Source organism: Staurois parvus, unplaced genomic scaffold, assembly GCF_062004578.1.
Source record: "Staurois parvus isolate SC_StPar_1 unplaced genomic scaffold, SC_StPar_1.0 ptg000402l, whole genome shotgun sequence".
NCBI lineage: Eukaryota > Metazoa > Chordata > Amphibia > Anura > Ranidae > Staurois > Staurois parvus.
Genome location: NW_028318198.1, coordinates 1,822,897 through 1,850,668, shown reverse-complemented (window position 1 = coordinate 1,850,668; position 27,772 = coordinate 1,822,897). Strand labels below are relative to the sequence as shown.

At 41.2% G+C, this 27,772-nt stretch overlaps 1 protein-coding gene across 6 annotated transcripts in view; it reads right to left on the bottom strand.

Moving 5' to 3' along the window:
• Positions 1–27,772, bottom strand: part of LOC149455135 (putative oxidoreductase ZK1290.5) — a 188,086-nt gene that overhangs the window by 88,012 nt on the left and 72,302 nt on the right. For all 6 annotated transcript variants that reach the window (XM_089686594.1, XM_089686593.1, XM_089686592.1 and 3 more), the window contains one exon: positions 9,435–9,536. In XM_089686594.1, the coding sequence (XP_089542720.1) occupies positions 9,435–9,536 (102 nt within the window). The remainder of the gene's footprint in view (positions 1–9,434; positions 9,537–27,772) is intronic.

The following is a 27,772-nucleotide window of genomic DNA, read 5'->3' as shown; positions in this document are numbered from 1 at the left end:
TTAATGTGCATAAAGAAGCCAAGGAAAGATGGAAAAATCTATAAAAGGCATCAAATTACAGATTAGACATTCTTATGATATATCAACAAAAGTTAGATTTTATTTCCATCATTTACACTTTCAAAATAACAGAAAACAAAAAAATGGCGTCTGCAAAAGTTTGGGCACCCTGCAGCGTTAATATCTTGTACTGCCCCCTTTGGCAAGTATCACAGCTTGTAAACGCTTTTTGTAGCCAGCCGAGTCTTTCAGTGCTTGTTTGAGGTATCTTTGCCCATTCTTCCTTACAAAAGTCTTCCAGTTCTTTGAGATTTCTGGGCTGTCTGTCATGCACTGCTCTTTTAAGGTCTATCCATAGATTTTCAATTATGTTGAGGTCAGGAGATTGTGAAGGCCATGGCAAAACCTTCAGTTTACGCCTCTTGATGTAATCCCCCATGGATTTCGAGGTGTGTTTAGGATCATTATCCATTTGTAGAAGCCATCCTCTCTTTAACTTCAGCTTTTTCACAGATGGCATCAAGTTACCATCCAAAATTTGCTGAAATTTTATTGAATCCATTTTTCCTTCTACTCGTGAGATGTTCCCTGTGCCACTGGCTGCAACACAACCCCAAAGCATGATTGATCCAACCCCATGCTTAACAGTTGGACAGAGGTTCTTTTCATTAAATTCTGTGCCCCTTCTTCTCCAAACGTACCTTTGCTCATTCCGGCCAAAAAGTTCAATTTTAACCTCATCGGTCCACAGAACTTGTTTCCAAAATGCATCAGGCTTGTCTATATGTTCATTTGCAAAGTTCAAACGATGATTTTTGTGGTGAGGACGTAGAAGAGGTTTTCTTCTGATGACTCTTCCATGAAGACCATATTTGTACAAGTATCTCTTTATAGTGGAATAGTGTACCACAACTCCAGTGTCTGCCAGATCTTTCTGGAGGGATCGTGCAGTCAAACGTGGGTTTTAAATTGTTTTTCTCACAATCCTGCGAGCTGTTCTGTCTGATATTTTTCTTGGTCTTCCAGATCTTGCTTTAACTTCCACTGTTCCTGATGACTGCCATTTCTTAATTACATTCCGAACAGAGGATATTGACATCTGAAAACGCTTTGCTATTTTCTTATAGCCTTCTCCAGCTTTGTGAGCGTCAACTATTTTCAGTTTCAGTTTTCTAGACAACTGCTTAGAAGAACCCATGGTGCTGATTGTTGGGGCAAGGTCAGATGAGTCTGGGCATTTAAAACCTTTGAGATTGACATCATCTGGTCTTCCCAGACGATGATTGAGAACAATCCATGACACTGGCAGGTCTCAGCTTTGCAAAAGGGGCAGTGCATGCTATAAATTCTGCAGGGTGCCCAAACTTTTGCAGACGCCATTTTTTTGTTTTCTGTTATTTTGAAAGTGTAAATGATGGAAATAAAATCTAACTTTTGTTGACATATTGTAAGAATGTCTAATCTGTAATTTGATGCCTTTTGGAGATTTTTCCATCTTTCCTTGGCTTCTTTATGCACATTAAAACAAATTTTTAGCTGGGGTGCCCAAACTTTCGATCCCCACTGCATATGCATGTCTTTTTAATAAATGTGCTTTTATATGGAGTATATCTGTATACCACTGCTGCCATTCCCCCTTCTATTAGTTCACTTAATATGCTGGTTTACATTATATTTATATTTTCTTTGTAAGGAAATGTTCAGTTTTATAAAAGCCAAGTATATGCTATAAGCTTAAAATGGACATGAACTCAAAAAGTAAACACCTGTTATCTTATAGGGAACATCTTTAACTGTTAATTGTCCTAAGAAGTACTTTGGAAATGTACCTTTTGTCTTGAATCCCTCCAGAAAAAGAGTAGTGCACCTCCTGTGGTTAGGCTCTCTTATGCCAACAGCTTCACATCTGTACAGTGTATCTGCAGTGCAAGATCATCTAAGACACTGCGTCTATGACTGCTAGCCACTCAATAACTGGAGTGGGTTTTGTGTGATGTCACTACTTTCACCTCTCCTTCTGTTTCCTGAATATTATCCCACCTATCCCAAGTCATGAGGAGCAGACATCATGCGAGAAAGCAAAGCCCAGCAGGCCTCCTCCACACAGAAAGTGTGGAACAAGGAATGGTAAGTCGGTAATGTGGTAAAGACCAGCTTCTTTGTTCTCTGCTTGACTGTTGACCACAGCTTCCATAGTTCATGTACTTTTTAATAAACCTCTAAAATTCTTACTCCTGCACTTTCAATGCTTTTGGCTCCTGTTCACTCAGTGCTGCTTCCCTGAACCTCTTGTCTTCATAGGAAGGAGCTAACAGTTAACAGTGCAGCTTCAAGTTAGTTGGTTAGCTTGTAGAAGGGGGAGGGAGGAGAAGGGGAGTGCTACATCTCAGGCTTTGGGGCTGTGTGCTTTTATTGATGCTCACAGCTTAGTGAAACACAACCCTGGTACCCAAATGTAGGGGTGACTCCGCAGAACCCTGCCAGAGAAAGAAGCCACCAAGAAACAAGAAATCTGCAGCAGTGGTCATGGCATCAGTTTACAAACCTGAGGGTTTAATATCACTTTAATGTAAAAATTTCCTTTGGTGGCTTGCTTCAGTTCCCTATTTATTTCTATACAATTTTTAGAGTTCCACTTCAGGCCTCATGCACACTGGCACACTGGGCATGTTTAACCATTAGCCGCCCGGCCAATGGCCGTTTGGCGGCTTGAAAAGCGCTGCAGCTTTCCGGATGCACGCCATTTGGCGTGCTCCCGCACATGCGCGGTTTGCGCGGTTGCAGAGCGACGCAGCAGTGCGATCTGTCACCGCCCGTGCACCTCGGACACGGCCGATGACAGATCCGAGTACCGGCTCCCGTTGCCGGTACCATGTGACCTGCTGTGACCAATCACAGCAGGTCACATGACAGTTGTATACAATGGATGGCTTCATTCATGATGCCATCCATTGTATACTAGTGCCTAGCTGTGAATGGTCACAACTAATCACATGCACATGTCATGTGATTAGCTGTGACCAAATCACAGCTAAGCACAAAAAAAAAAAAAAAAAGCTGAATGAATCGATTTCATTCAGGTAAATGCTTGCTTATAGCAAAGTAATTCTTTGCTATAAGCAAATTGTGTAAAAAAAAAAAAAAAAAAAAAAATACTGATCACTTCCCCAAAGTAGTACAGTGTTACTATGGTAACATTGTACTATTTTGGTCATAGTAAAATATGAAAAAAAATCTTAAAAAAAGAAAAAAAAATGTAATAAAAAATTAAATATAATAAAAAAAAAAAATATATATATATATTTTTTTTTTCATACTGTCACCAGTCAGTGTCGCTGTTCACCGCCATGCCAGTTATATGATGACGCTGTACTGCACTGGTGACAGTATGTAAAAAAAAAATAGTGAAAATAATTTTTTTAATTTTTTAATTTTCCGAAAAATTATGACAAAAAAATACAACTTCAAAAAACTCGCCATGCCTCTTATGAAGTACGTCAAACTGTCTACTCTGCAAAAAGGGGTAATTTGGGGGATATCTGTACTGTTCTGACATTCTTGGACCTCAAGATATTAGATTGGCTGTCAGTACTTCAGGATTGATCAATATTCAGATCTATACCATAGTTTGTGAACTCTATAACTTTCCTACAAACTAAAAAATACATCCTAATTTGGGTTATTTTCACCAAAGACATGTAGCAGAATACATCTCGGCCTAAATTTATGAAGAACAATTATTTATTTGTAAACTTTTATAACAGAAACAAAGAAAAATGTGTTTTTTTTTCAAAATTTTTGTTTTTTTTTTGTTAATTTAGCAAAAAATAAAAACCCCAGCGGTGATTAAATACCACCAAAAGAAAGCTCTAGTTGTGTGAAGAAAATGATCAAATTTTAGTTTGGCTACAATGTTGTATGACCGCGCAATTGTCATTCAAAGTGTGAGAGCGCTGAAACCTGAAAACTGGCCTGGGCAGGAAGGTGTAAAATTGCACGGTATTGAAACGGTTAAGGTGGCTGTTAGATGCGTCTGGCGTTTTCTTTTCTGCCTGTAAATGCCCATATATGTTAGCCTATATGCGCATGCACACATAGGCATTCAGAGGAGTTTAGATGCAGGGGCATTTAGGCCCCTTTCACATAGGGCAGACCCATCAGCGGATCTGCTTATGCAGAGCGGACACTGCCCACTTTTCTCTATGGACTGTCAGATGTAAACAGACTGTCCATGTGCACCCGACTATCATTCGATTCTCTAGACCGGGGGCAGGCAACCGTAAAGAGGTGGAGATCTACCTGAACAACATGGGAGAAGTCAACGATCACCGGGCACAGTGTCACCTCCTCACACCGGATTTAAACCTCTAATTTCCATACTACCTTGTCGCAATCGCATTGCACAGCAATCATGAAGTTAAATCAGGTGGTGAGGTAACATATCGCCTCCTCACCACTGGCCAAACATACTTGGATCGCTTTGCAGAAGAGCAGTATTGCCTACTGCACTTGTCAATGAGCCCTTAGTTGCATCCGGCAGTGGCACCCTTAGGGCTCGTTCACATGTAAAGTTGGGGGGGTAGTAAAATCCTGCAGTTGAGTCACAGTTTTACTGCCCCCAATCCCTACCCCCCTTTAGCTGCTGAGGCAAGCAGCCAAAGGTGTACACATGGCACAGCAGGAATTAAACTCCCTGTTGCTTTTGGGGGGTACTACTGCCTGTCACTCGAGGCCCTTCAAATAAATAAGGCCACACTGAAAGTGTCCAATAACGTCAATGCTTCTGTGGGGTCCAAGGGGTTAAAGCAGATGGTGACAAAGTAACACATTGCTGCCTGTTTAACCCCTTGTTTGCTGAACTGCACAAGGTTGCAGGGCACTTGCAGAGCAGCCTCATTCACTTGAATAGGTTATGCTTGGCAGGTACTACACCCACCAACCATGACAGGGCGTAGGAGCCAGCACTACAGAGACATCGGCTTATGCGGCTCTTGCTCCCTACTACAGCTCCAACTTTACAAGTAGTCCCTCTGCATTGCACTCTGGGATAGTGGGTCGGCAAGCCCTGAGTGTGACCTACCCGTCACCTGGCTGAGATCTACTGGTAGAGCATGATCTACTGGTTGTTGACCCCCAAGCGCTAGACAGAAGGCAAACAGATCCCCATCCATCTGTTTTTATCGGATTGGATCGGATTGGATACAGGCGGGTGTAAATGGACACATGTCCGTTTACATCCACCGCTCCATAGAGAGCAATGGAGCGTCCAATCAGGTCCGCCTGAAAAACGGACAGGCAGACCCGATTGACCTACCAGTGTGAAAGGGGCTTTAGAAGCAGAATAAAAAAATGACAACCAGCATGTCCAGGAGCAGGAGCGTTTTGGCAGAAAAAAGCTCTCGATGTGTGCAAACATATGTAAATGCATCTAAACGCGTGTTTAGCACTTAAGCGTTAATTCATTTCAGTGGGCAGAAAAAAATATTCTGGCTAATGAAATGAATTAACCCCCAAGCGCCTGATGTGCCTAAACGTGTTAAAAGCGTTTACAACCATGAAGTGTTTTTTGTGCCAAAATGCTGTTGCCAGGAGGAAAGGCGTCTATGAGAGATAGCAACACTTCCAGTGTGTGTGAGGCCTTTATGACAACATAAAACCTTAACAATGTAACTACTTTAAAAATTGTAACAATTCACAATAGATTATTCTCTGGATCCTTATCTACCTCAGAACAACCTCATATGGACTTGTTGCAGATGACTCAACAGTTTATTTTAACTATTTTGTTCTAAACAATTAAACCTGTCCCTTTTCAGAAAAAAAAATATACTTCCTGTAAAGTAACAAAGTACATCTATGACATAAGGAATAGCGTGCATGTATACAAGATCACAAGTGTGAGTTATTTTGTTTTGTTTTTGAATGCCTGGAAATACCGAGTCACTAACCAGTTAGATCAGTGGTTCTCAACCTTCCTAATGCCGTGACCCTTTAATACAGTTCCTCATGTTGTGGTGACCCCCAACCATGAAATTATTTACCCAGTAATCATAATTCATGAGTGTCGTTTTACCTCCAATACTGCTGCTTTCAACACAGTAGCTGCTTTTAACAGAGTAGCTGCTTTCAACACAGCAGCTGCTTTCTACACAGTAGCTGCTCTTTACACATCAGAAATATGTGTTTTCTGATGGTCTTAGGGGACCCCTGTGAAAGGGTCGTTCGACCCCCAAAGGGGTCGCGACCCACAGGTTGAGAACCACTGAGTTAGATGAATAAGCATGAACAACTAAAGCCAGAGTCCTTATCTGCATACTTGTTCCAGGTTCCAGTGATTAAGAACTTCCATAGACATCACAGACATTAAACAAGTATTGCCACCAGGGAACTCTCATCTTCAGAAGTAGAGGTTAATCAAGGCAGAGTTTGTATCCCCCAGCACAGATTTTATTTGAGGGCACCTTCACACCAGCAAATGCACTGATGATTCTGGCGCATGGTTACTTTTTTCTTAGAACTTTATTGAAATGTCACAAGTTACATTTCATTCAGTTCCATTGCATTGGTATGAGTTGCAACCTGCCTCACTGAAAAAGAATACTGCACACAGTACTTTTTTTTTCAGTACACACCACCACAACGCAATGGTGTTAACTGACTTCATAGCGAAAAAGACAAATTGCCTTGTCTTTGTGTTGGGACTGTGCCAGGCAAGGTTGCCGATTGCAGCCCAATGTAAATGGTGTGAACAAGCCCTAAAGGAGTTCCTAAAAAGTGTATGTAGGCTCAAAATCTATTTGATACGTTTGTCATCATGCCTCGATGTATATAACTTTCTTAACCAAATAATTTTCTGTAAATCATTTGAAAAGTTTCTTATATTGTAGATCCTGCCATGCCTACACTAAACCAGGTCCTTTCAATAAGCAGCAGGAATATCAGACTACCACACAAGCTCCTTCAGTTGGTCATTGTCTATCAGGTCTATAAGATAGGCAACTCAAAATCAAATGAAGAAGCTCATATGCTGACAAGTATACACATACCGAGTGGCAAATCCGAAGAGTGTAGATAGCCCACAATAGCATTGCCACGCTGAATAGGGGATTGGCAGGACCACCAGGTAATTACAACCACACACAAGCAGATTTTATACTTTTACATCCTTAGATAACATTTCATATAAAGGGTTTAATGTCACTCCAGAGCAGTAAGATGTTATGCCCTAAATGTGGAAGAAAGATCAAGATTAGGTATGGAGCATTCTCCCTTGTCTCTAGCCATCAATCAGTCATACAGTAGGCAGACCAGTGCAGTTTTCGCACTCTGTTTTTCTGAAACAAGATTGGAATATGTAAAAGATTTTGCTATTTGACAGCCAGGCTAACAACCTGTCAGTGATTGCATTTTCAATCACCATTCCTAAAAGAGGGAGGTTTGACGTTGGTCTGTAGTGGGCCAAGATTTCTGTATCCAAGGAAGGCATTTTTAACAATGGTCTGATAATGGCTTCTTTACGTTGGTGTGGGAAGATCCCTGTATCGAGATTGCACTGAAAAAATGTGTGGACCACTGGACTAATGCGACTATTGCATGCCAATTATGGGCTTGTTCAACTTCTACTTGATCAAGGCTACATGTAGCTGGTTGAAGAAGCTTGGATGATTAGCACACTTTCTTTATGCTATTAAATGCTGTCCAAAAGCTGGAGCCTGTACTACTACGCCCTGGAAGGGCTGCATTTCAGACTTAATTCCATGTCCGATTGGGGAGACATTGCTGGCAAAGTAATGGACAAATGCTTCACATCTTTTTTGAGAATGGTTTGAACTCTGGGTTACAGGATTTTTTGAGGGTGCGAAATGAGACCTATATACAGGTAATTTTTTCTCTAGGTTCTGAGAAATATAAGAAGATTAACAAGATTGACCCAAAGATGATGTATTCATTATAGCAAAACTGACACAGACCATAAACTCTTCTAAAAAGTTTAATCTTCCTTTGGGAGCCCTGTTATAATTATATGCTGAAAATTTTCAGCATAAAAATTAAAATTTTTAAATACCTGTTTTCTATCTGCACACATTCGCTTCTCACTTTTCAATCCTGTATTTAATGTACAGTTCCTCAAGGCTGAACAGGTGTCAGTGTTTCCTGTTGAAGACATCTATACCACAAACATGCTGTATGCCACCTCTGTAAATGAACTTCCAGTTAGTGCAATATCATATGATTAAGCATTAATGTGTTCAAGCTGCATCTGTCCATGATGAAGGCCTTCCTTCTCCTGCACTCCTCGCCATGTCCCTGAGGACAATGATAATATTACCACACTATATCAGAGATGAGAAGCTGTCATGGGCAAACAGTACTTTTTGTATCAAACTGCTTATCTCACTAGCACAGCCCTTGTCAGTTATAAAATAGTATTTTTAATGAACACCAACCACTATAGATAACAACCTAGAAGCTTTTTCAACAAAACTGTTATCACTTTTACCCTTACATTATCCAAACAGTAACGGATTCATGTTAATGAATAAAAATATAAGTTGTATTTTAATAACGTTCGTGGACATAGGTTAAGTGTCATGATAGTGCCTGACTTCTTCTGTTCCTCCTCTTCACAGAGGCTTTAATAAATTAGCAAGAATTGATACTACCAGCCAGAAACTAACTGTAGTTACCAACTTTTTAAGTGTACCCATCATCTATTCTGAATATCTGAAATTAAAAATTTTGTGTAAAATTCTGCAATTACTCTAGTTGTCTGAAAATACCTTTTCATTAACATGTCTGAACTTGCTATCAGTTTGTTAGTGGGGCCCTGACTTGCTCAGGATTAGGACTGAGGTCCATCCACCCACTCCCATCACACATCAAATGACCGCATCCTTAATAGCATGTAAATCATTCTCATTGACTGGGCAGGCAGCACATGGGTATTGCATACATTCAAAAAGAGTTATGTTAAAGAAGTGTGGGATTCTAAAAACATTAACATACGTATTCACCTCCATTTCTGCAGCATCCATGTGATGCTGCAGCTGCCTCCTGCCAGCTCTAACACTGAGAACTGAGCGATCACATGACCACTGATCGCTCAGTTCTCAGTCTTCACTGAAAAGACAGTGGTGACTGTTCTGCTCTGCCCCTCCATCATAAAGCAACATTTTATGGCTCCTGCAACTAAAGCAGTAAGTTAAAAGCAGCAATACTACATTTATATTTATTTCAAAGGTTCATTTATCCATCTGCCCCTTTCTCGGGTTGAGTAGTCAGATGTACCAGTTAGCTCATAACAAGCCATATGCGGTCTTAACAGATGTGTTATTCCCCCTGCTGGTACATTACGTTTTGTGCAAGTACTATAGCATACATCATGGAAAAAAAACGTAAAGAAAACTACCAAAATCAATTTATTAATCTCTCACCTCTATCATACAAATCCTCCAGAGCTTTCCAGGTCTCTGCTCGGGCCTCCCGGGCACTCTTACCAGGAAGATTAGCATCAGGCCAGTGCATCAGATACAGGTCTAGAAAGGCAGAAAACATCTGGTTACAATTTATTGAATTTGCATCCATACAAATTCACATTTATGAAGTCAAAAGCAATTCACAAGCATAAGAATTAGGTGATTGTCATCCAATCTTGCAAACATCAGCAGAATAAGAGTACCTCAGATCTTATTGGACACACTTGGCAGGAAACACCTCACCTGGGTTCAATTTATTATCCAATGGTTGACTGGTTACAATACAAGAATCAAGACTTTAGGTCTTTGAAAGACTTAGTCTCTTTATTAGAAGAAAATGAGTTAAAAAAATGGGATTGACATAATTGATTTGGATACATTTTTGGAACAAGGGAATCAACAGGGAGATCAGGAATTCCCCCTGAATAAAATAATTTAAAGAAAACTTTCCTCACCCACTACAAAATAAAACCCAAGTATTTGTTTCACCTTCCTACAAGTTGAGCTTGAGAGACTGCTCATTGAGAGCAGGGAAATACCATATATGATCTTACAAAAAAGCATTTCCAAGCATTTAAACCGGTTAAATACTAACTATGGAATCACAATCAAACCCTAAGAGGTTTAATATTAACGGAATATTGTTGTCATGGACAAGGTCCAGTACAAAGAGATATGCATGAAGTTTTTTAACAATTGAGACAGGTATCCACATATACCAGTCTCTTTGATACAGAATATAACGAAAAAAAAAGGTATTGGTCAGAGAATATAGACTAAATACAATTTAAAAATAGACATATAAATGTATCCAGGTGGAGGATCCTAGGTCTCTACCGTCAATTGCTCTATAATACCCATAAAGGCCTACCACGAGTAGGCCTATAGTGGTTGAGCTCCACTGAAATGTTGACAATAAACACATTGCTGTTTTGATCTATTTCCTCTGCAAGATCATTGAGTGTCTCTACACCAGTTTTGAACTAAAAAAAAAAAAAAAAAAAAAAAGTCTTTATGGGAAAATCTTGGTAAGCCTTGCTGTTCAATAAAAATATACAGTGGGGCAAAAAAGTATTTAGTCAGCCACCCATTGTGCAAGTTCTCCCACTTAAAAAGATGAGAGAGGCCTGTAATTGGCATCATAGGTAGACCTCAACTGTGAGAGACAAAATGAGAAAAAAAATCCAGACAATCACATTGGCTGATTTGGAAAGAATTTATTTGCAAATTATGGTGGAAAATAAGTATTTGGTCACCTACAAACAAGCAAGATTTCTGGCTCTCACAGACCTGTACCTTCTTCTTTAAGAGGCTCCTCTGTCCTGCACTCATTACCTGTATCAATGGCACCTGTTTGAACTTGTTATCAGTATAAAAGACACCTGTCCACAACCTCAAACAGTCACACTCCAAACTCCACTATGGTGAAGACCATAGAGCTGTCGAAGGACACCAGAAACAAAATTGTAGACCTGCACCAGGCTGGGAAGACTGAATCTGCAATAGGCAAGCAGCTTGGTGTGAACAAATCAACAGTGGGAGTAATAATTAGAAAATGGAAGACATACAAGACCACTGATAATCTCCCTCGATGTGGTGCTCCACGCAAGATCTCACCCCGTGGGGTCAAAATGATCGCAAGAACGGTGAGCAAAAATCCCAGGACCACACGGGGGGACCTAGTGAATGACCTGCAGAGAGCTGGGACCAACGTAACAAAGGCTACCATCAGTAACACACTACGCCGCCAGGTACTCAGATCCTGCAGTGCCAGACGTGTCCCCCTGCTTAAGCCAGTACATGGGCCCGTCTGAAGTTTGCTAGAGAGCATTTGGATGATCCAGAAGAGGATTGGGAGAATGTCATATGGTCAGATGAAACCAAAATAGAACTGTTTGGTAGAAACTCAACTCGCCGTGTTTGGAGGAGAGAGAATGCTGAGTTGCATCCAAAGAACACCATACCTACTGTGAAGCATGGGGGTGGCAACATCATGCTTTGGGGCTGTTTCTCCTCAAAGGGACCAGGACGACTGATCCATGTACCGGACAGAATGAATGGGGCCGTGTATCGTGAGATTTTGAGTGCAAACCTCCTTCCATCAGCAAGGGCATTGAAGATGAAACGTTGCTGGGTCTTCCAACATGACAATGATCCCAAACATACCGCCCGGGCAATGAAGGAGTGGCTTCGTAAGAAGCATTTCAAGGTCCTGGAGTGGCCTAGCCAGTCTCCAGATCTCAACCCCATAGAAAACCTTTGAAGGGAGTTGAAAGTCCGTGTTGCCCAGCGACAACCCCAAAACATCACAGCTCTAGAGATATACATGGAGGAATGGGCCAACATACCAGCAACAGTCTGTGCCGACCTTGTGAAGACTTACAGGAAACGTTTGACCTCTGTCATTGCCAACAAAGGATATATAACAAAGTATTGAGATCAACTTTTGATATTGACCAAATACTTATTTTCCACCATAATTTGCAAATATATTCTTTCCAAATCAGCCAATGTGATTGTCTGGATTTTTTTTCTCATTTTGTCTCTCATAGTTGAGGTCTACCTATGATGCCAATTACAGGCCTCTCTCATCTTTTTAAGTGGGAGAACTTGCACAATTGGTGGCTGACTAAATACTTTTTTGCCCCACTGTACATATAAAAAAAAAAAGACAGAATCTTGCGCTAAGTGATAAATCGAGACTGCTGCACCCAGAAAAACTATCCAGATACAAGACGTACCTTGTAAGAATAATTTCTCTAGGGAGGGGCTTGTGAATGGCTGCGCGAGGACGCACTCCCTGTGAGCCCTGATATTCGCTCTCGCTTCAGCATCCAGTTTGCATGCCCATGATAATGCTACACCTGCTCAGGACACCAGCTTCAGACCATTGATTTGCAGCAGTGCTCCCTTTCTCCTGGCAGGCAGTACTCACCAGCATCCAGCAGCATCCGGTGACTCTTGGCGGCCCTCTCTGTGCGGTTGCCTGCAGTAAATGTGGCAACTCGGTCTCAGGTGTAGGCATGACTTCAGCTTCAGCTCCTTGGACTCCAGCCTCAGTCTGGCTTTGGTGCTGTCTCTGCTTCCTGCCTTCTGCTCTGTCGGTCTGACAGCAGCATATACCTCCATCCAGGTGGTACTCTCTGAAGTCCCTGGCTGTGCATTGGCTCTTCAGTGTTTACTAGAACTGCTACTCAACTTGGGATTAAGGCTTGATCCTGGTTTCTTTCTGATGTGTCTCCAGCTCATGCCTGTATGCCCCTATGGGCTGTGTGTCGCAAAGGATAATCTGTCCTCGCATTGGTCTGTCCTTGCTCCGGTCTGCTATTTGCTCCTCTTCAGTCCATACTCTGTACATATTTGCTGGCTCTCCAAGGTCTGGTCCCACTTAGCCATAAACTGATTATGACTATGACTACCAACGCGAAGCTGAGTGGCGGTTACTAGCTGCCTACTGCCTACTGCTCCGCTTTACTTCATACTGCTTGATTATTACTTATTCACTGCTGGCTACTGCTTTGCGTTTTTTATACATTTCCTGCCCATGAATCCTGAGGGGCTATAGTCAAGGACGGTTCATCAATATCAGTTTAAATAATTTATCTTGCAGAGTATGCTAATACATTTTTGTGAAAACTTTCCTTTTGCAAATTGTCACCGATCAACATGAGCAAGCCAGGCAAGGGGAAAACCAGAGGAGCCAGATCTCAGCACCTACAAAATAAAGGCTCTGAAACTGGCACTTATTTCCACAACTAAAGAGAAATATGAGGATAATTAATTCAAAATAGTGATATTAATCCACCTCCACCCATTATTAGGTGTTGTCTTCGTAACCCTTAAACCACTAGAACAAAAGAAATCCCCACAGAAGGGGCACAGGGGTTACTCTAGAAAACACTAATAGGGACTGATGTAAAAAAAAATGGAAAAAGGTTATTGTATCAAAAGTTAAATACATATGTATGAGAAAACTAATTCAAAATCATCAGTGTAAATAACAAGCCTCGTGGCTTACGACACGTGTAAAATATCACACATAAAAATCTACTAGTGCAAAAACAAGACAAAACAAACAATTAGACAGACATGAAATAACTAGTACTTCTGGACACCCAAATATTTCCATACAAAGGAATGTACTGTGGCAATAGGCCACATGTACTTAATAATTCAATCAATAAGGTATTTCCAGTGAATGGATATTGGGGAATGTTGGCCACTATGTCAGATAAAGGTCCGTGTAATACAATATAAAGACCATATAATAGGTAATAGTTGGTTATCAAGGACCTAAATACAAAAAGTGGCTCAAAAGGGGTGGATAAATCGATTTTCAAATGATGACAGTATAAAAGTTCATTCCTCCTTTTGCTGGTAACATCTATCCCTGGACAGTGTTAGGCTAAGTTCACACTAGCTTTGTTACCAGGCGTTATACATGCGTTTTGGAAGCATCTACACATGGCAGCACACAGTGCCGTTTACACTGAAACTTTAGCGTCATGGCAAAATTGACGGCTCATATGGAGTCAAAAGGAGTTGAAGCCTCCCATTCAAGTCTATGGTGACGCTCCTCAAATGCCTGGCAGGTGTTTGCGAGGTGTTTGAGTGTTAATACCAATAAACTTCATTGTAGGTGTTTGTGGTGCGGTATCAAACACCTTAAAAAAGCTCATAAGGCATTTTGGGAGCATTTGAGGAGCATTAAAAATGCTTACCAAATGCCTGTCTAACGATATAGGCGCGTTTGGCAAGCGTTAGAAATTAGTCAAGTGTGAACGAGCCCTTAGTCCCATATGGAGTCCATAATAAAGAATTAGCAATGGGGATATTGAGGAAAGAGAGTGTGAACTGCAACAAGTCCTCCTCCTGAATGCTGATACACCAACTGATAAAGGATATTGCGGAAGCAAGCCTGGAATATGCAACACAATAATAGATATGGCAGGCAGTTCAAGCGTAACAGCAGTGGTCAGAGCAAGCAGCAAAGTATGACTTGAAAAGGCTGACATAAGTGTATTTTAGGATGACAGGCTAAACAGAATGAAACTCTCATGCATGGTTACCATCCATATCTAGTGTGGAACCCAGTATACTTTACTCATCGTGGAGTTCACACATGGCTCTCAGTATGGCTCTTGAGTGTATGCGGTCCTGCCTGTCCCCAACATCAGGGGTTGATTAATCCATCCAGATAGACCATCCATGCTCTACCGTCCATGTAGCATTTGCTGTGTGGTATACCGCGATCCTTAAGTGTATCAGCAAGTCGCGGCTAACATGGGAATTCCCCTTGATGGAAGCGGCATCACAGGATGTCAACGTGTTTTGCTAAAAAGAAATGTGGCTTTTTTGGGGGGGCACTACATGGATCTAAATCACAAAGTTTACTTTGGTTTACTTTGTTGTGTCCCTTAATTGAGATCATCCTCTCCGACTATTTCCTAGGGATAGTTTTTGTGTTTGTTTGTTTTTTCAGTTTTTTTGTTTTTTTCTGTTTGATAGTGTACATATACTGTATTTAGAACATTGAGTGAACCTGTTACCGCCTATTTGCCCTTGATGGGAAACAGGACGTCTATCAGTCTTTATGCCTCTTAGAGAGAGTAGCTAGCTCTACTTTCAGGTGGTGGGGTTATGTTTGACGGGAGACTGTTCCCTCATGTTAGTGTCTATCACGTCCTTTGAGATGTACAGACCCTACATATGGGGCAATTTATATCATTAACCAACAGAGATATGGGAATATCACATCATAGACATAGCGTGTTTTATGATACATTTTTATGGATTCTATGAATTGGGGCCACTAGTCTAGGTGACCTTATATTCATATGTAGTTTACATAGCCTACTGAGAATTAAACTGAGGAGAAGATCCACTAGATTAGACTTGATTTTTTTTGTTTTTTGGTTCTAGCCCTGAGAATATATACTTTATACATAATTTATATATTTCGTGTTTCGGAAATGAGTGGGAGCGGGGTGCAGGTCCGTTTGCAGGCTCTTGTCCCTTATAGGTGTCCACTTGGGGTCTTTTCTCTGGTGGATTGTGTGTCACAATAGACACTTTTTTTTTCCTGGGAGCTCAGTTAGAACTGGACTCTCTCTTGGTTTTCTTTGTTTTTTTCCTTCTCTCTCTTCCTCCTTTCTACTATCTTTCTATGGCGTCCGATGGAAGTAGGGTGATTATATGACTTTTCCGATAGTGTTATATTTAACATCATGACTTCGATAAAATGTGGGTCCCTAAATGTTAGAGGCCTTAATATACCCTGGAAACACTCACAAGTTCTATATAATATGCATAAACAACGAGTCCAGGTGTTATTTCTACAGGAGACCCACTTTAAAATCTCATCTGCTCCGGCCATACCCACTTGGCACTATGTTAAGTGGCACTATAGTAACAACCCAAAAAGTAAGTCTAGGGCTGTGGCTATAGACTTCCATGTCTCTCTCCCAGTCTCGGATGTTCAAGAGCTGAGTGACTCGGGGGCAGGTATCTTAACCTTAAATGCAAAATAAATAATACGTCATTCATTCTGATCAATGTTTATGCTCCCAACCAGGGACAAGTCCCTATCTTGCTTGCCCATCTTCGAAAACTAGGCTCTTTAGTAGAAGGAAGAATAGTGTTGGGGGGGATTTTAATACTTGATCCCTTTTTAGATAATACATGTACCAATCCTCGTTTTTCTCTGTCTCAACCTAATCGGCTTAAGCGAAGTTTACATGAATATCAATTGGTTGATATATGGCGGGTACCCAACCATTCAGGATGATACATGTCATTCCCTTACGTATGCTACATATAGTAGGATAGATTTGTAACTTGTCTCGCATAATTTTCTCAGTTGGCAACCTCATGTGTCAATTAGCTCTCAATTATGGTCTGATCATTCCCCGCTCTTCTTCACAATTTTTCCCCCACACTTCTCGAAACCTCCTAAAGGATGGCTCGACCTGTGAAATAATTAGATGTGTGTCATCAGAGGGACCCTTATCTTAGCAGGTTCACGTCTGAAAAAGGAGCCTAGGTATTACATGGCTTCTACAGGAAGTCCATAGGTTAGAACTTCGCTTTCACTTGAGGCTGAACTATTCCACCAACTGGAAAGTAAACTAAAAGATCTTTACCAACTACTAGATCAGCAACATTTCCAGCATAGAAATTACGTTCATAGTTTTATGTATGAATTTGGCAACAAGACAAGTAGGTTATTAGCCAGCTCAATTTACATGAAAGTAGGGCGTACATACATTCTGAAACTTCATTGCTCTAACAAGGGGCTAGTACACTCATCTGAAGATATTGCTTCAACGTTTCATGAATATTACATGACCTTATATAATATATCCAATCCACATATGGTTTCTACTAATATACAGGACCTTTCACAGCTTTCTCAATATATCTCGACAATGGCCCTGCCTAGACTGGATCAATCAGCTATAGACTCATTAAATACCTCCTTTACTATGGAGAAAATTGCTCAAACGATAAAGGCGCTCCCAGGAGGCAATAGCCCAGGCCCAGATGGATTTTCAAGTGCTTTTTATAAGAAATTCCAGGATATCTTGGCTCCCATTTTGGATACAACATTCAATTCTATTTCAGATCTGTGCCCTTTTTCTCGTCAAACACAGGAAGCCCATATTACCCTTCTACATAAGGATAAAAAAGACCCCACTGAATGTTCAAGCTATTGCTCGATTTCTTTAATTAATGCTGATCTAAAAATTGATGATAAATTGCTAGAGGACAGATTACGATTGGCTATCCTTTCTATTATCAACTTAGACCAGGTTGGTTTTGTCCCTATGCGAAGCACAGGTTAACACTATTAAGATACTATCCCTTATCTCTCATTGTCAGGTATGGAAGGTAGCTTAATGTCGTCTTTCGTTGGATGCTGAAAAGGCGTTTGATCGTCTTGATTGGACAATCCTGAAAGGAACATTGGAGCAAATTGGTCTATCTTTGGATTTCATCCATAAAATAATGGCTCTTTATTCTTACCCAACAGCCTGGATTAAGGTGAATGGACTGCTTTCAGGGGTGTCCTCTCTCCTCTGTTGCATTTGGCAACAGCTTTGCATGCTAATCACTCAATACAAGGAGTAAAGTTGCTGGTAAGCTGTATAAGATAAGTATATTCACAGATTATTTTTTGCTCAATATTACTAACCCATGGATAGCTTTTCCTTCATTATTAAAGCAATTGGACATCTTTGGTTCCATCAGTAATTTTAAATTAACACGTTAAAATCGTATTGTCTCACTTCCTGTAGGCACCCGAGATATCCTTGCCAATAAATTTGCTTTTCAATGGGCACATGACTCTATTAAATACCTTGAAGTGCAGACACCTTCGAAACTTCCTAGATTTTTATATATTTTTCCAAAAATTCTAATCCAGGTCCCTTGTTCATTCTTTCGATAGGCGTGCTAATTATTACATAAATATATATGGCCATAGGTCCTCAGCTAGACTTCAATATGATATCTTGGTGAAGAAGCGAGACAAGGGAGGTGCAATTCTGCCCCAAGTGGAACTATATTATGTGGCAGCTAAACTTAGTAGGGTCCTGGATTGGTTTTATAGCAGCCTTTGTAAACAATGAGTTACCCTTGAATCGGATTTATCACCTTTCCCATTGACTTCTCTTCCATGGTTGAATCCCAGGGATCGTCCTCATATCGCAATCAACACCTTTGCTCTCTTCTTTTTTGCATGTCTGGGACAAATGTATTTTCTTTATGGCCTTTCTTCCGAGGCAAGGGCCTTTAACACCGATACCGGGTAACCCAGGGTTTCCACCTAGACTGAAAAAACCCCAACTTTTTATGCTGGCAATCCCCAGACTTATCCCCTATTTGGCAAGCGCTTACCCCGAAAAAAAGGTCTGAAACCCCTGGGAGAGCTTATTTCTCCTTCGATCTCCCATGGAGGACAGTGGTTTCAATATTTCCAACTACTTCATTTTTATGACAAGATGATGAAGGAATGGGCTCAAAGGGACTTGACCCAGTTTTAGGAGCTGTGTCTTTCAGACTCAAAGGCCCTGATTCACTAAGATGTGAGTGTAATAGCAGAGACTGACCATTCAGGCAGACTCCGGTCAATCAATCAGTGGTCTGACCAGCGTCTAGCAAGCTCATTAACGAGCGTCTACTGACTACTTTGCCATTAGTGAATGAGGTATCCTGTCTGGCACATTTTTAGGTGCAATACCGGATATATTCGCTAGATGGCGCACAAGCGCGGGCTTTATTAACATTGGCGTTTTTCTGATAGAAAATTCTAATACAGCTGTACTATTACATTCTGAAAATTCTCTTTTGCTATTTTTTTTTTTTGCTGTTTCTCCAAAATGATCAGGAAAGTATTGCATTTACTAATGAATGTCATACATTCTATTTTCAAATGTTAAACATTTTCACACTTATATCTCAAATAATTTATATACTTCTAATTTCCCAATATAGTTATATATCTTCATTCTCTTTAATCACATAACTATTCTATGTTAAAGACAAGTGCAGCGCTATAAATGCATGTGATCAATAATGAACGCATGTAAAAACCAAAAAGTGTAAAGAATTGCAATAATGATGTAAACTGGTAAATCGTGCTAAAATAAGTTCATATAATTATTCCTGAATAATGGAATGTCCTTGGTGTGAGAGTACCAACTCAGAGAGTGCCTATGAATGGCACATGTGTTCTCTCCGTGACGGACAGTAGTGCATGAACTCGTGAAAGGTAAACCACCCTTGGGACTGGTCTACACTCACCAGAACAAAAGTATTAATGTGCATGGGTTATACACATCGCACATCTGGGGGTGCAGCGGTATGCTGGCAGCTATGGGTTAGTCATCCAGCTCCATCCATCCATCCATCCATCCATCAGGGTGGGTGCCCAAATGGTCCTGGGGAGGAATTAGCTCAGCCACAGGAGCCAGAAAGGTGCTCAATAGTGTAGTACACTGTCACAGGGGTGGATGACCTTTCACGAGTTCATGCACTACTGTTCGTGGTTATATTTATCTTGTGTAAGACCATTTTACTAGTCTATATCATTTGACCAGCGCTCGCTTTATCATTTTTAAACAATGTAACTATTCTACATTATAACTCAAACTGTGTTTCCCACAGTGGTTTAGTGGTTAGAGCTCAGAACTTACAGCACTTGGGTCATGGGTTCTAATCCCAGTCTTGGCAACATCCCAAAAAAATGGAGATCAATTTTCTGGGTTGTGGCAGGAATATTGATCAATCAATTATGATTTTGCCTAATGACTAGAAAGTGGATGAATGTTACTTGCGTACTGTTCTTCTGCCAATTAGGTCATGTGCAAGTTTCATGCCGTGTATATTTCATTGTAACTTTTTTCTCTTTTAAATCTGTCTCCTTATACAACTTGACCCCCTCCCCCACCCCATCATCACCTGTCCCATATGCAAATCTATGGATCACCGCCCCACTCTTTAACTATCTATTTACTGATCAAGTGAATGTGTCTCATTTTCTATCAGCTACAGCTCAGATCTCACATTATTATACAATTGCTGATTGTATCTCACCACTAGTCTGATTGAATTCACAATTCCTGGTCAGTCCTGTTCCCTGACCTCTAATAACCTTTAGGGCCAGTTCACACTACATGTGTTTCAGTTGCTTTTTCAGCATCACAAACGCACAGAAAGAAGGTTATATGGTTGTCAATGTCATAGTTCACATCAGCGCTTGCATTTTCAATGCATTGCAGGTGCTGTAAACAAAGTTGACCACGCTGCATTGTTTCTGCACAGAACTGTACTGGAACACATTGAAACGTCCTTGAATGTACTAAAACGCACATGTCCCTAACTACATTGAATACAAAGAAAATAGAAAAAAATAAGTGGAAGGGATACAAAAATGCAATGTAAACATGTCCAAAACGCATCCAAAATGTACTGGAACACACTAAACATGCATGCCAAAAGGGCATGAAAAAAACCCATCAGGAACACATCTAGACTGTTTCTATAGTGTGAACCAGCCCTTAGGACTTGTACACACCATTGGTGGTGCAGAAACGCATGCAAGAACACACATTTTCCAGCACAGCAAAGAAATGCAATGCCCTGTGTAGATGTGCGCAGGTACCATGATGAAAACGTTGTTGCACCTACACACGTCTATTAAAAACAGCCCCATTCACAGCCACAAATACGCATGGCACCACACTACTGTGCGGTTAGGTGCGACACACTTGGAAAATAACATAAAAATAAGCCAACATGGCTAAAACATATCTTGAAAATATGGGGACTCTGATATCCGGTGACAGTCCGTTCACGAACGAGAAGCAATTCTGCACCCCTAAAACCAACATAGAGGAAAGGGATGGTCAAATTGCTGTGCTGCTTCCAAACCACCTCTGGCATGCCAGGGTCATTATGCAGGTCCTCGATGCCAGTTCTTGCCTGCGGCCACAAAATATCCACTGGCCACAAGTGAAGGTGAGTGGAGGACGTGAAGGTGGATTTCTACCAGCTTCAACCGCAAGCAGTACCACTCCTGAAAAATGAGAGCAAATAATCATTGACACGTCATCATGACAGTCAATTCTCAGTGCAGGCTATCTAGAGTGTCTTTCCTTTTTAACCATTTCAAGAGTTCAAGGAAACATTCTTGGAGCATCTACTGTGTTTGGAAAGGCCAAAGGTCCCCCCCTCCCCCAGGCACACTAATGCTTATGCAGGCCATAGACGGGGAGAAAAACAGCCGATTTTTCTTTTAAAAAATGAAAAATCGGTTGTTCAAGCGGCCGACGTTACCAGCAATGGTAAAAAAAAAATCGGCCGATTTTCATCCCGTCTACAGCCGGCAAAAAGTGTCCCTGCAGAGAGCTCCGCTATTTCTTTGACAGTTCTTTGACATTTATAGCGGTTGCAACAATGTATTTGTATCCATTTCGGATACAGATGTTTTTATTCGGAAACAAATAGATACAATGTTGCAACCGCTGTAAATGTCAAGGAACTGTCAAAGAAATAGCGGAGCTCTCTGCAGGGACACTTTTTGCCATACTGGAATTCCTCTCATTTTTCATCCTTCTTCTTCCTCTTCTTCTTCATCATCATCCTCTTCTTCCTCTTCATCATCTTCTTCTTCTTCTTCTTCTTCTTCATCCTCTTCTTCATCATCTTCATCATCATCATCCTCTTCTTCTTTTTCTTCTTTTTGTCTTCCTCTTGCAGGTCACTGCTCATGTGCAGATTTTTTATCAGTAAAAAATCGGCCGATCGGCAAATTCGGCCGTTTTTTTCCAACTTTACCGAAAAAAAAAATCTGCCAAAATACCGAAAAACGGCCGAACAAATAGCCCACCAACGATCCGAAAATCGGCCGATTTTATTTTCGGCCGAAAAATCGGCCGATTTTCGACCCATCTATGGCCTGCATAAGATATGGTGTGGCCCTAGGGTCAATGTGTGTTTAGAATACTTCCAAAATGCACATACAAAAACACTCCATCCAAATGCATGTTGCATTTCTATAGCATGTTAAACAGAAGAAAAATGCACTTACATAATGTTAACATGCGCAAGTAAAAATAGACAAAATCCACATCCTTTTATTCTGGCTTCACATACATGCATTGTGGTCTAACACCGCACTCCTGGGCAAATCACATGCAATTTGTGTGCGTTGCAATTAGAGACAAACATTTTGCACACCTCAAATTGCACCGCATCCGGGCCAAAAATGTGCAGGACCCTTTTTCAGGGTATGCACATGGGTGTGAATAGGCATGCCATCCAATTTGGCAAATCGCAATACGCTTTGTGTACCAATATTGGTGTGTTGGTAACTTCACCTAGAAAGCCGCAGCAGGTGGCATGAAGGGGTTGCGGTTGTGATGCGGTGCAGCGCTTGCACAGAAAACACTGCAAATTTCACATCGCATCTGTGTGACACCAGAATGTGCCAATATGTGGCTTGACAAAGCACAGTGGTCAGTGCAGATTATTTTCAATCCATGTTTTTTTACACTTTTCATTCACTGGTTTAACTCAGGTGATCATTAATCACAATTATCTCCGGAGATCACATGCAGCCCCTCAACCATCTACACATATCTCTGGAAATCTATACAGATCTCCTTGAAAAAATGTCTCCTCTCCTCTTCGGAAAACAATTGTCCTCCACCTCATAAACAGGGGGACAGAGAAGACTTCTCCTTGATAACTAAAATCAGATGAATTATCTGTGCTTAATAAACATACACCAATACTGCAAATGCATTGTACTGTCCAAGGCATTGCACACTAATGCATTGCACACTAGAAATGTCAAATGCGTTAGTGTGTACAGTGCATGAGTGTAAAATGCTTTAGTGCACACTGCAGTGTACAACGCATTGCACACTGTAATACTCTGTACAAAGTAATACCGTGTACACCCACACATTGTAGACTGTAATGCACTGTACACTGTCATGCAGGATGGAGCAACGCATTGCACACTGTGATACCGTGTACACCCACACATTGTAGACTGTGATGCACTGTACACTGTCATGCAGGATGGAGCAACGCATTGCACACTGTGATACCGTGTACACCCACACATTGTAGACTGTAATGCACTGTACACTGTCATGCAGGCTGGAGCTACGCATTGCACACTGTGATACCGTGTACACCCACACATTGTAGACTGTAATGCACTGTACTCTGTCATGCAGGATGGAGCAACGCATTGCACACTGTGATACCGTGTACACCCACACATTGTAGACTGTAATGCACTGTACACTGTCATGCAGGCTGGAGCTACGCATTGCACACTGTGATACGCTGTCCACTGTCATGCAGAATCCAGCAACACATTGCACACTGTGATACCGTGTACACCAACACATTGTAGAATGTAATGCATTATACGCAGTATACATGTCCAGATATTCAAAGATTAGCCATGAAGGCCTAGCTGGTTACCTATTTGGCGACCACAGATAGCCGAATAACGCTACACTGCATCCAGGCAGCTCTGGGAGGGTGTCATATGACATCCTGGCAGAACGCGCTCTCCGTGATTGCTGTGTCCTAAGGACACAGCTGATCACGTGATGTGGTAAAGACCAATCACAGCGGCTTTTTACCATGTGATCAGCCATGTCCAATGACACGCTGATCACCGGGAAATGCATTTGCCGGGTCTTGGCTGCACTTTCATCACGCTGTCAGAATGTGTGGAAAGTACTGCCGAGAACCAGCAGTTATCAAAGCAGGGGTCGGCCCCGATGATCAGTGCCCACCAGTGCCACCCAACAGTTCCGCCCACCTGTGGCCAGCAGTGCCGCCTCATCAACGCACATCAGTGTTGCTAAATTACCAGTTTACCAAATGTTATAATATAAACAGCCTTTTATTCATTATGAGCTATTTTGTGGTTTATCGAGCAAAAAGTAAAACTCACAGCAGCAAGTCAATACCACCCAAAGAAAGCTCTATTTGTCTGAAAAAACTGATACAAATTTAAGATGGGTACAATGTGGCATGACCGCACAATTGTCATTCAAAGGGTAACAGTGCAGAAAGATGAAAATTGGCCAGGACAGGAAGGGGGTAGGAGTACCCAGTAGGCAAGTGGTTAATATAATTGACCCATCAATACCCAGGAGCTAATGTACAGATAAGTAGCATGTGCACCAAGTGAGATTCTGCTAGGCCCCACCCACAAAATTACAATTACTTGTCCCTCACATGTTCTAAACATATTTGCAATGACCACAGTTACTTTACATATAAGGATCATCTCCTCAGTTGAGAACTGTGCTCTCGCCATGTCCAAATGCCAATAAAGTTATCAAAATTTTCAACCAACACAAAACCTCCAACCACTTCTCATCCACTTACACTCCCCACAACCACTTCCGGGTGCGTGCGCACCAGATGACGGACTTCCAGGAGGATAGCTGCTCGTGCGCCATGGGGGACACCTGTTTGGCGTTTATTTGTGCACGATCGCGCATATCTATGCACGATCGCTCATTTCTATGCACGGCTATGATAGCTTTCGCGAATGTGTGTTTTAGTGATTTTTTTTCTTTTTAAACCTTGGCTAATATATCTTTGTTGCCAAAGGCCAAAAATCAACATACAGTGGGGACTATTTTATTACTGTAAATCAAATTGTAGAAAACCTGTAGCTGGCTGCACAGTGAATGTGACATATTCATTAGTACATAATATTGTGGTGCAAGCAGGTTTTTTATTTTTTTGTTTGGTTTTGAAAAAGCCAGTTTGCACCCACTTGCATATTCACGCTCTTACAAGCTACATTTGAGCAGATTATATAAGTATACAAAGTAACTATTAAGGTTGTTCATATATTGAACATAAAATAAACACAAAAACATCGGTGAAACATTTATTGATCAAATATATCTTCATTTATTTGGTCAGCAGGAACAAGTAGGTACAGTCAATATCTTGGTGAGTCACAAAAATAGGATTGATGTGGCAAAAAGAAAACACTCCTGCTCATAAGAGCTTACAATCTAAAGATACTTCTAATGAACTGTGTGTGCTCAGGTTATAGCAGGAAACAAAGGGGAAGATGAATCAAGTAACATTTTCGTGCACATAAGGTTTACTTACACAATCATTTAGTATAAAGATCCATTCACAAAAAAGTCTACAGATCAAAATATAAAGAAAACAAGACATATGTGAAAAACCCCTCCCACCTCTACAAATCCCCTACACATACATTTGTCAGCAGGTTTGTAAGAAAAATGCATTTGAGTCTAAATAAGCAAGCAAAATTAAAACAAGAGCAGATTTTAAACAAAACGATTGACATGTGTGAGGCTTTCAATGCAAAAAGAAAAAACACAATCATTGTGCAATAACACACAAACACACTTTACAAGGCCAAAAATATGCAAACATTTCCAGCCCACTTCCAAACACAGCCTGAGTGGTGTCTGGGGCAATTCAGCACAAAATCTCTTCCTCCCCCAAACCACTACAAGCAAGGACTTAGTCACAAACCACCCGGCCTAGTAACAGGCCAAATCACTCCCTACTGCACATCTTTATATAAGCTAGGTTGTATTTGGAGCGTGCCAAACAAGGCCCCACACCCAATGAAGCCACACCCACCACTGACCTTAGTTTGGTCAGTGAAAGTGTTTTCACCTGATGAATCCGCTTCCTACCTGCATTAACCCTTGGTATACAGGCCCCACAAATCAGAAAGATATATACAGTGAAATGTACGTGTGCAGCATACAACAGAACATTGAGCAGGGATATGAAAGGGAACCCCAATTGGAACCTTTATTGCTACTATGGTCACAATTCCCTCCAGATTCTCGCATGAGTTAAGACAGTCACATGACCACATCTTGTATGCAATACTGAAAATGACAAATCGATTTGACTAGTATGGTGAATTTCCCATCAATTGGTAAAACACTCCAGAAATCAAACATCACCAAACATTACACTCTGGGCAAAGCTGATTTACAAATCATGCAACTTACAGTAAAGTTGACCATTTCAATGCAATTTTCAAGACATCTGACACAGATCTCTATGCAAATTGCCACTAAAGTAGTACATGTACTACTATAGAAATCAGTGTTTGAAACGCATCCATGTGGTCGCTCTAATAGCAGACAATAGGGTGCGACTTTGCAGACGATTTACAGCTTGCATGTTGTGCAAATCACATGCCAAGTCCCACTCAATGAGCACGCTATTGGAGCGTTCATATTGTTGTGGTTCAAACTTGGTAGGAGCCGCAAGTAATAATAGAGTAATGAATACACTACTTTTCATGCAATTTGCTGAGAGATCGATGTCGAATGTCTTGCAAATTGCACTTGAAATCACCATGTACCCCGACTTTGAAATCATGCAACTTCTATGCAAGTCACATGATGTGACTGTGGTGTCAATAACACCACTTAGAAATCTGCTTTAATGTGACCGGGTAGCCCCCAGTAACATTGTTTGCGATTGCCATGCAATTGGCATGACAGGCGACTTGCAAATCGTAGACCAAGTCGCACCCTATTGGCCACTGTAGGCTCTGTTCACATCCAATTGGATTGTGAACTCGTGCAACTTCACTGTAAGTTGGACAATTGCCGCATCGGATTAGATGTGACAGTGGTGTTGGCCCCCAGTAACATTGGGTGCAATTTGCCATGCAAAGAGCAAGCTGCTGGCCATGCCAATCACATGACAAGTCACATCCAGGGTGTGCAATTTCAGGTGCGATTTGTGCATTGACATCGTACCTGATATTGGATATAATGAATGTGAGTGTATTAACATACACCATTTGTTGCAGCGAGAGTTCAAAGGTATTTGAGAATTGTGGCCATTTATTAGCAATTTAACATCTAGACTCAAATAGAAATCGCAATGCTACACACAATTGAAAACACAACTAGTTAGTAATTCTCTAGAAAACACAGTAAAATTGGCAACTTAAAGAGTAATTTTCAATTGCATATAGTGTGAGCGAAGCAGGAAAATCAACAAAGGAAATAAATCTTTGAAGGCGTGCGGTACCTGCCTGCTGGGATAAGGGTCTGCTATGCATTTGGGGGAAAAATGCACGCCAGGATTTGTGACAAGTTTGATGTGTGGATTCACCAACCAAGTCTTTTCTCTCTCGTTCACTCTTCTGAATGTCTCTCTTTATCACTCTTCAGTATGTATCTCTTGCTCACTCTTCTTTGTCTCACTGGCTCGCTCTTCTCTCTCGCTCACTCTTCTGAATGTCTCTCTTTATCACTCTTCATATGTATCTCTCGCTCACTCTTCTTCGTCTCACTCTTCTCTCTCTCTGTCAGCTCTTTGCTTGCCAAATCCTTCACAAAAGTGGGTGGAGTGTAAACCATCATTATCAAATCTATTAGTGATTCAGGCCCTTATCTTATCCCATTGTATGACATTTACATAAGGTGCAGCTTTGAAGGTGTTTCAACAGACAAGGCCTCATTCTAATTCACATTTTAGGGATCATTTAGACAGAATGCAAAGATGTTGCCAGAACATGTATGTGAAGACAGCTACACACGGAGATCATGCTACTACCTCGCCGGGGTTGGGATTCGAACCGACAACCCTAGAGTTGTGAGGCAGCAGTGCTAACCACTAACCCACGGAGCAACATTGCTAACCCAGCCTGTATTTCTGTGCTGTGAATCAATCCTAGGTCCCTGGGCATGGTCAGTTTAACTAGCCAGATATCTCCAATGTGACAC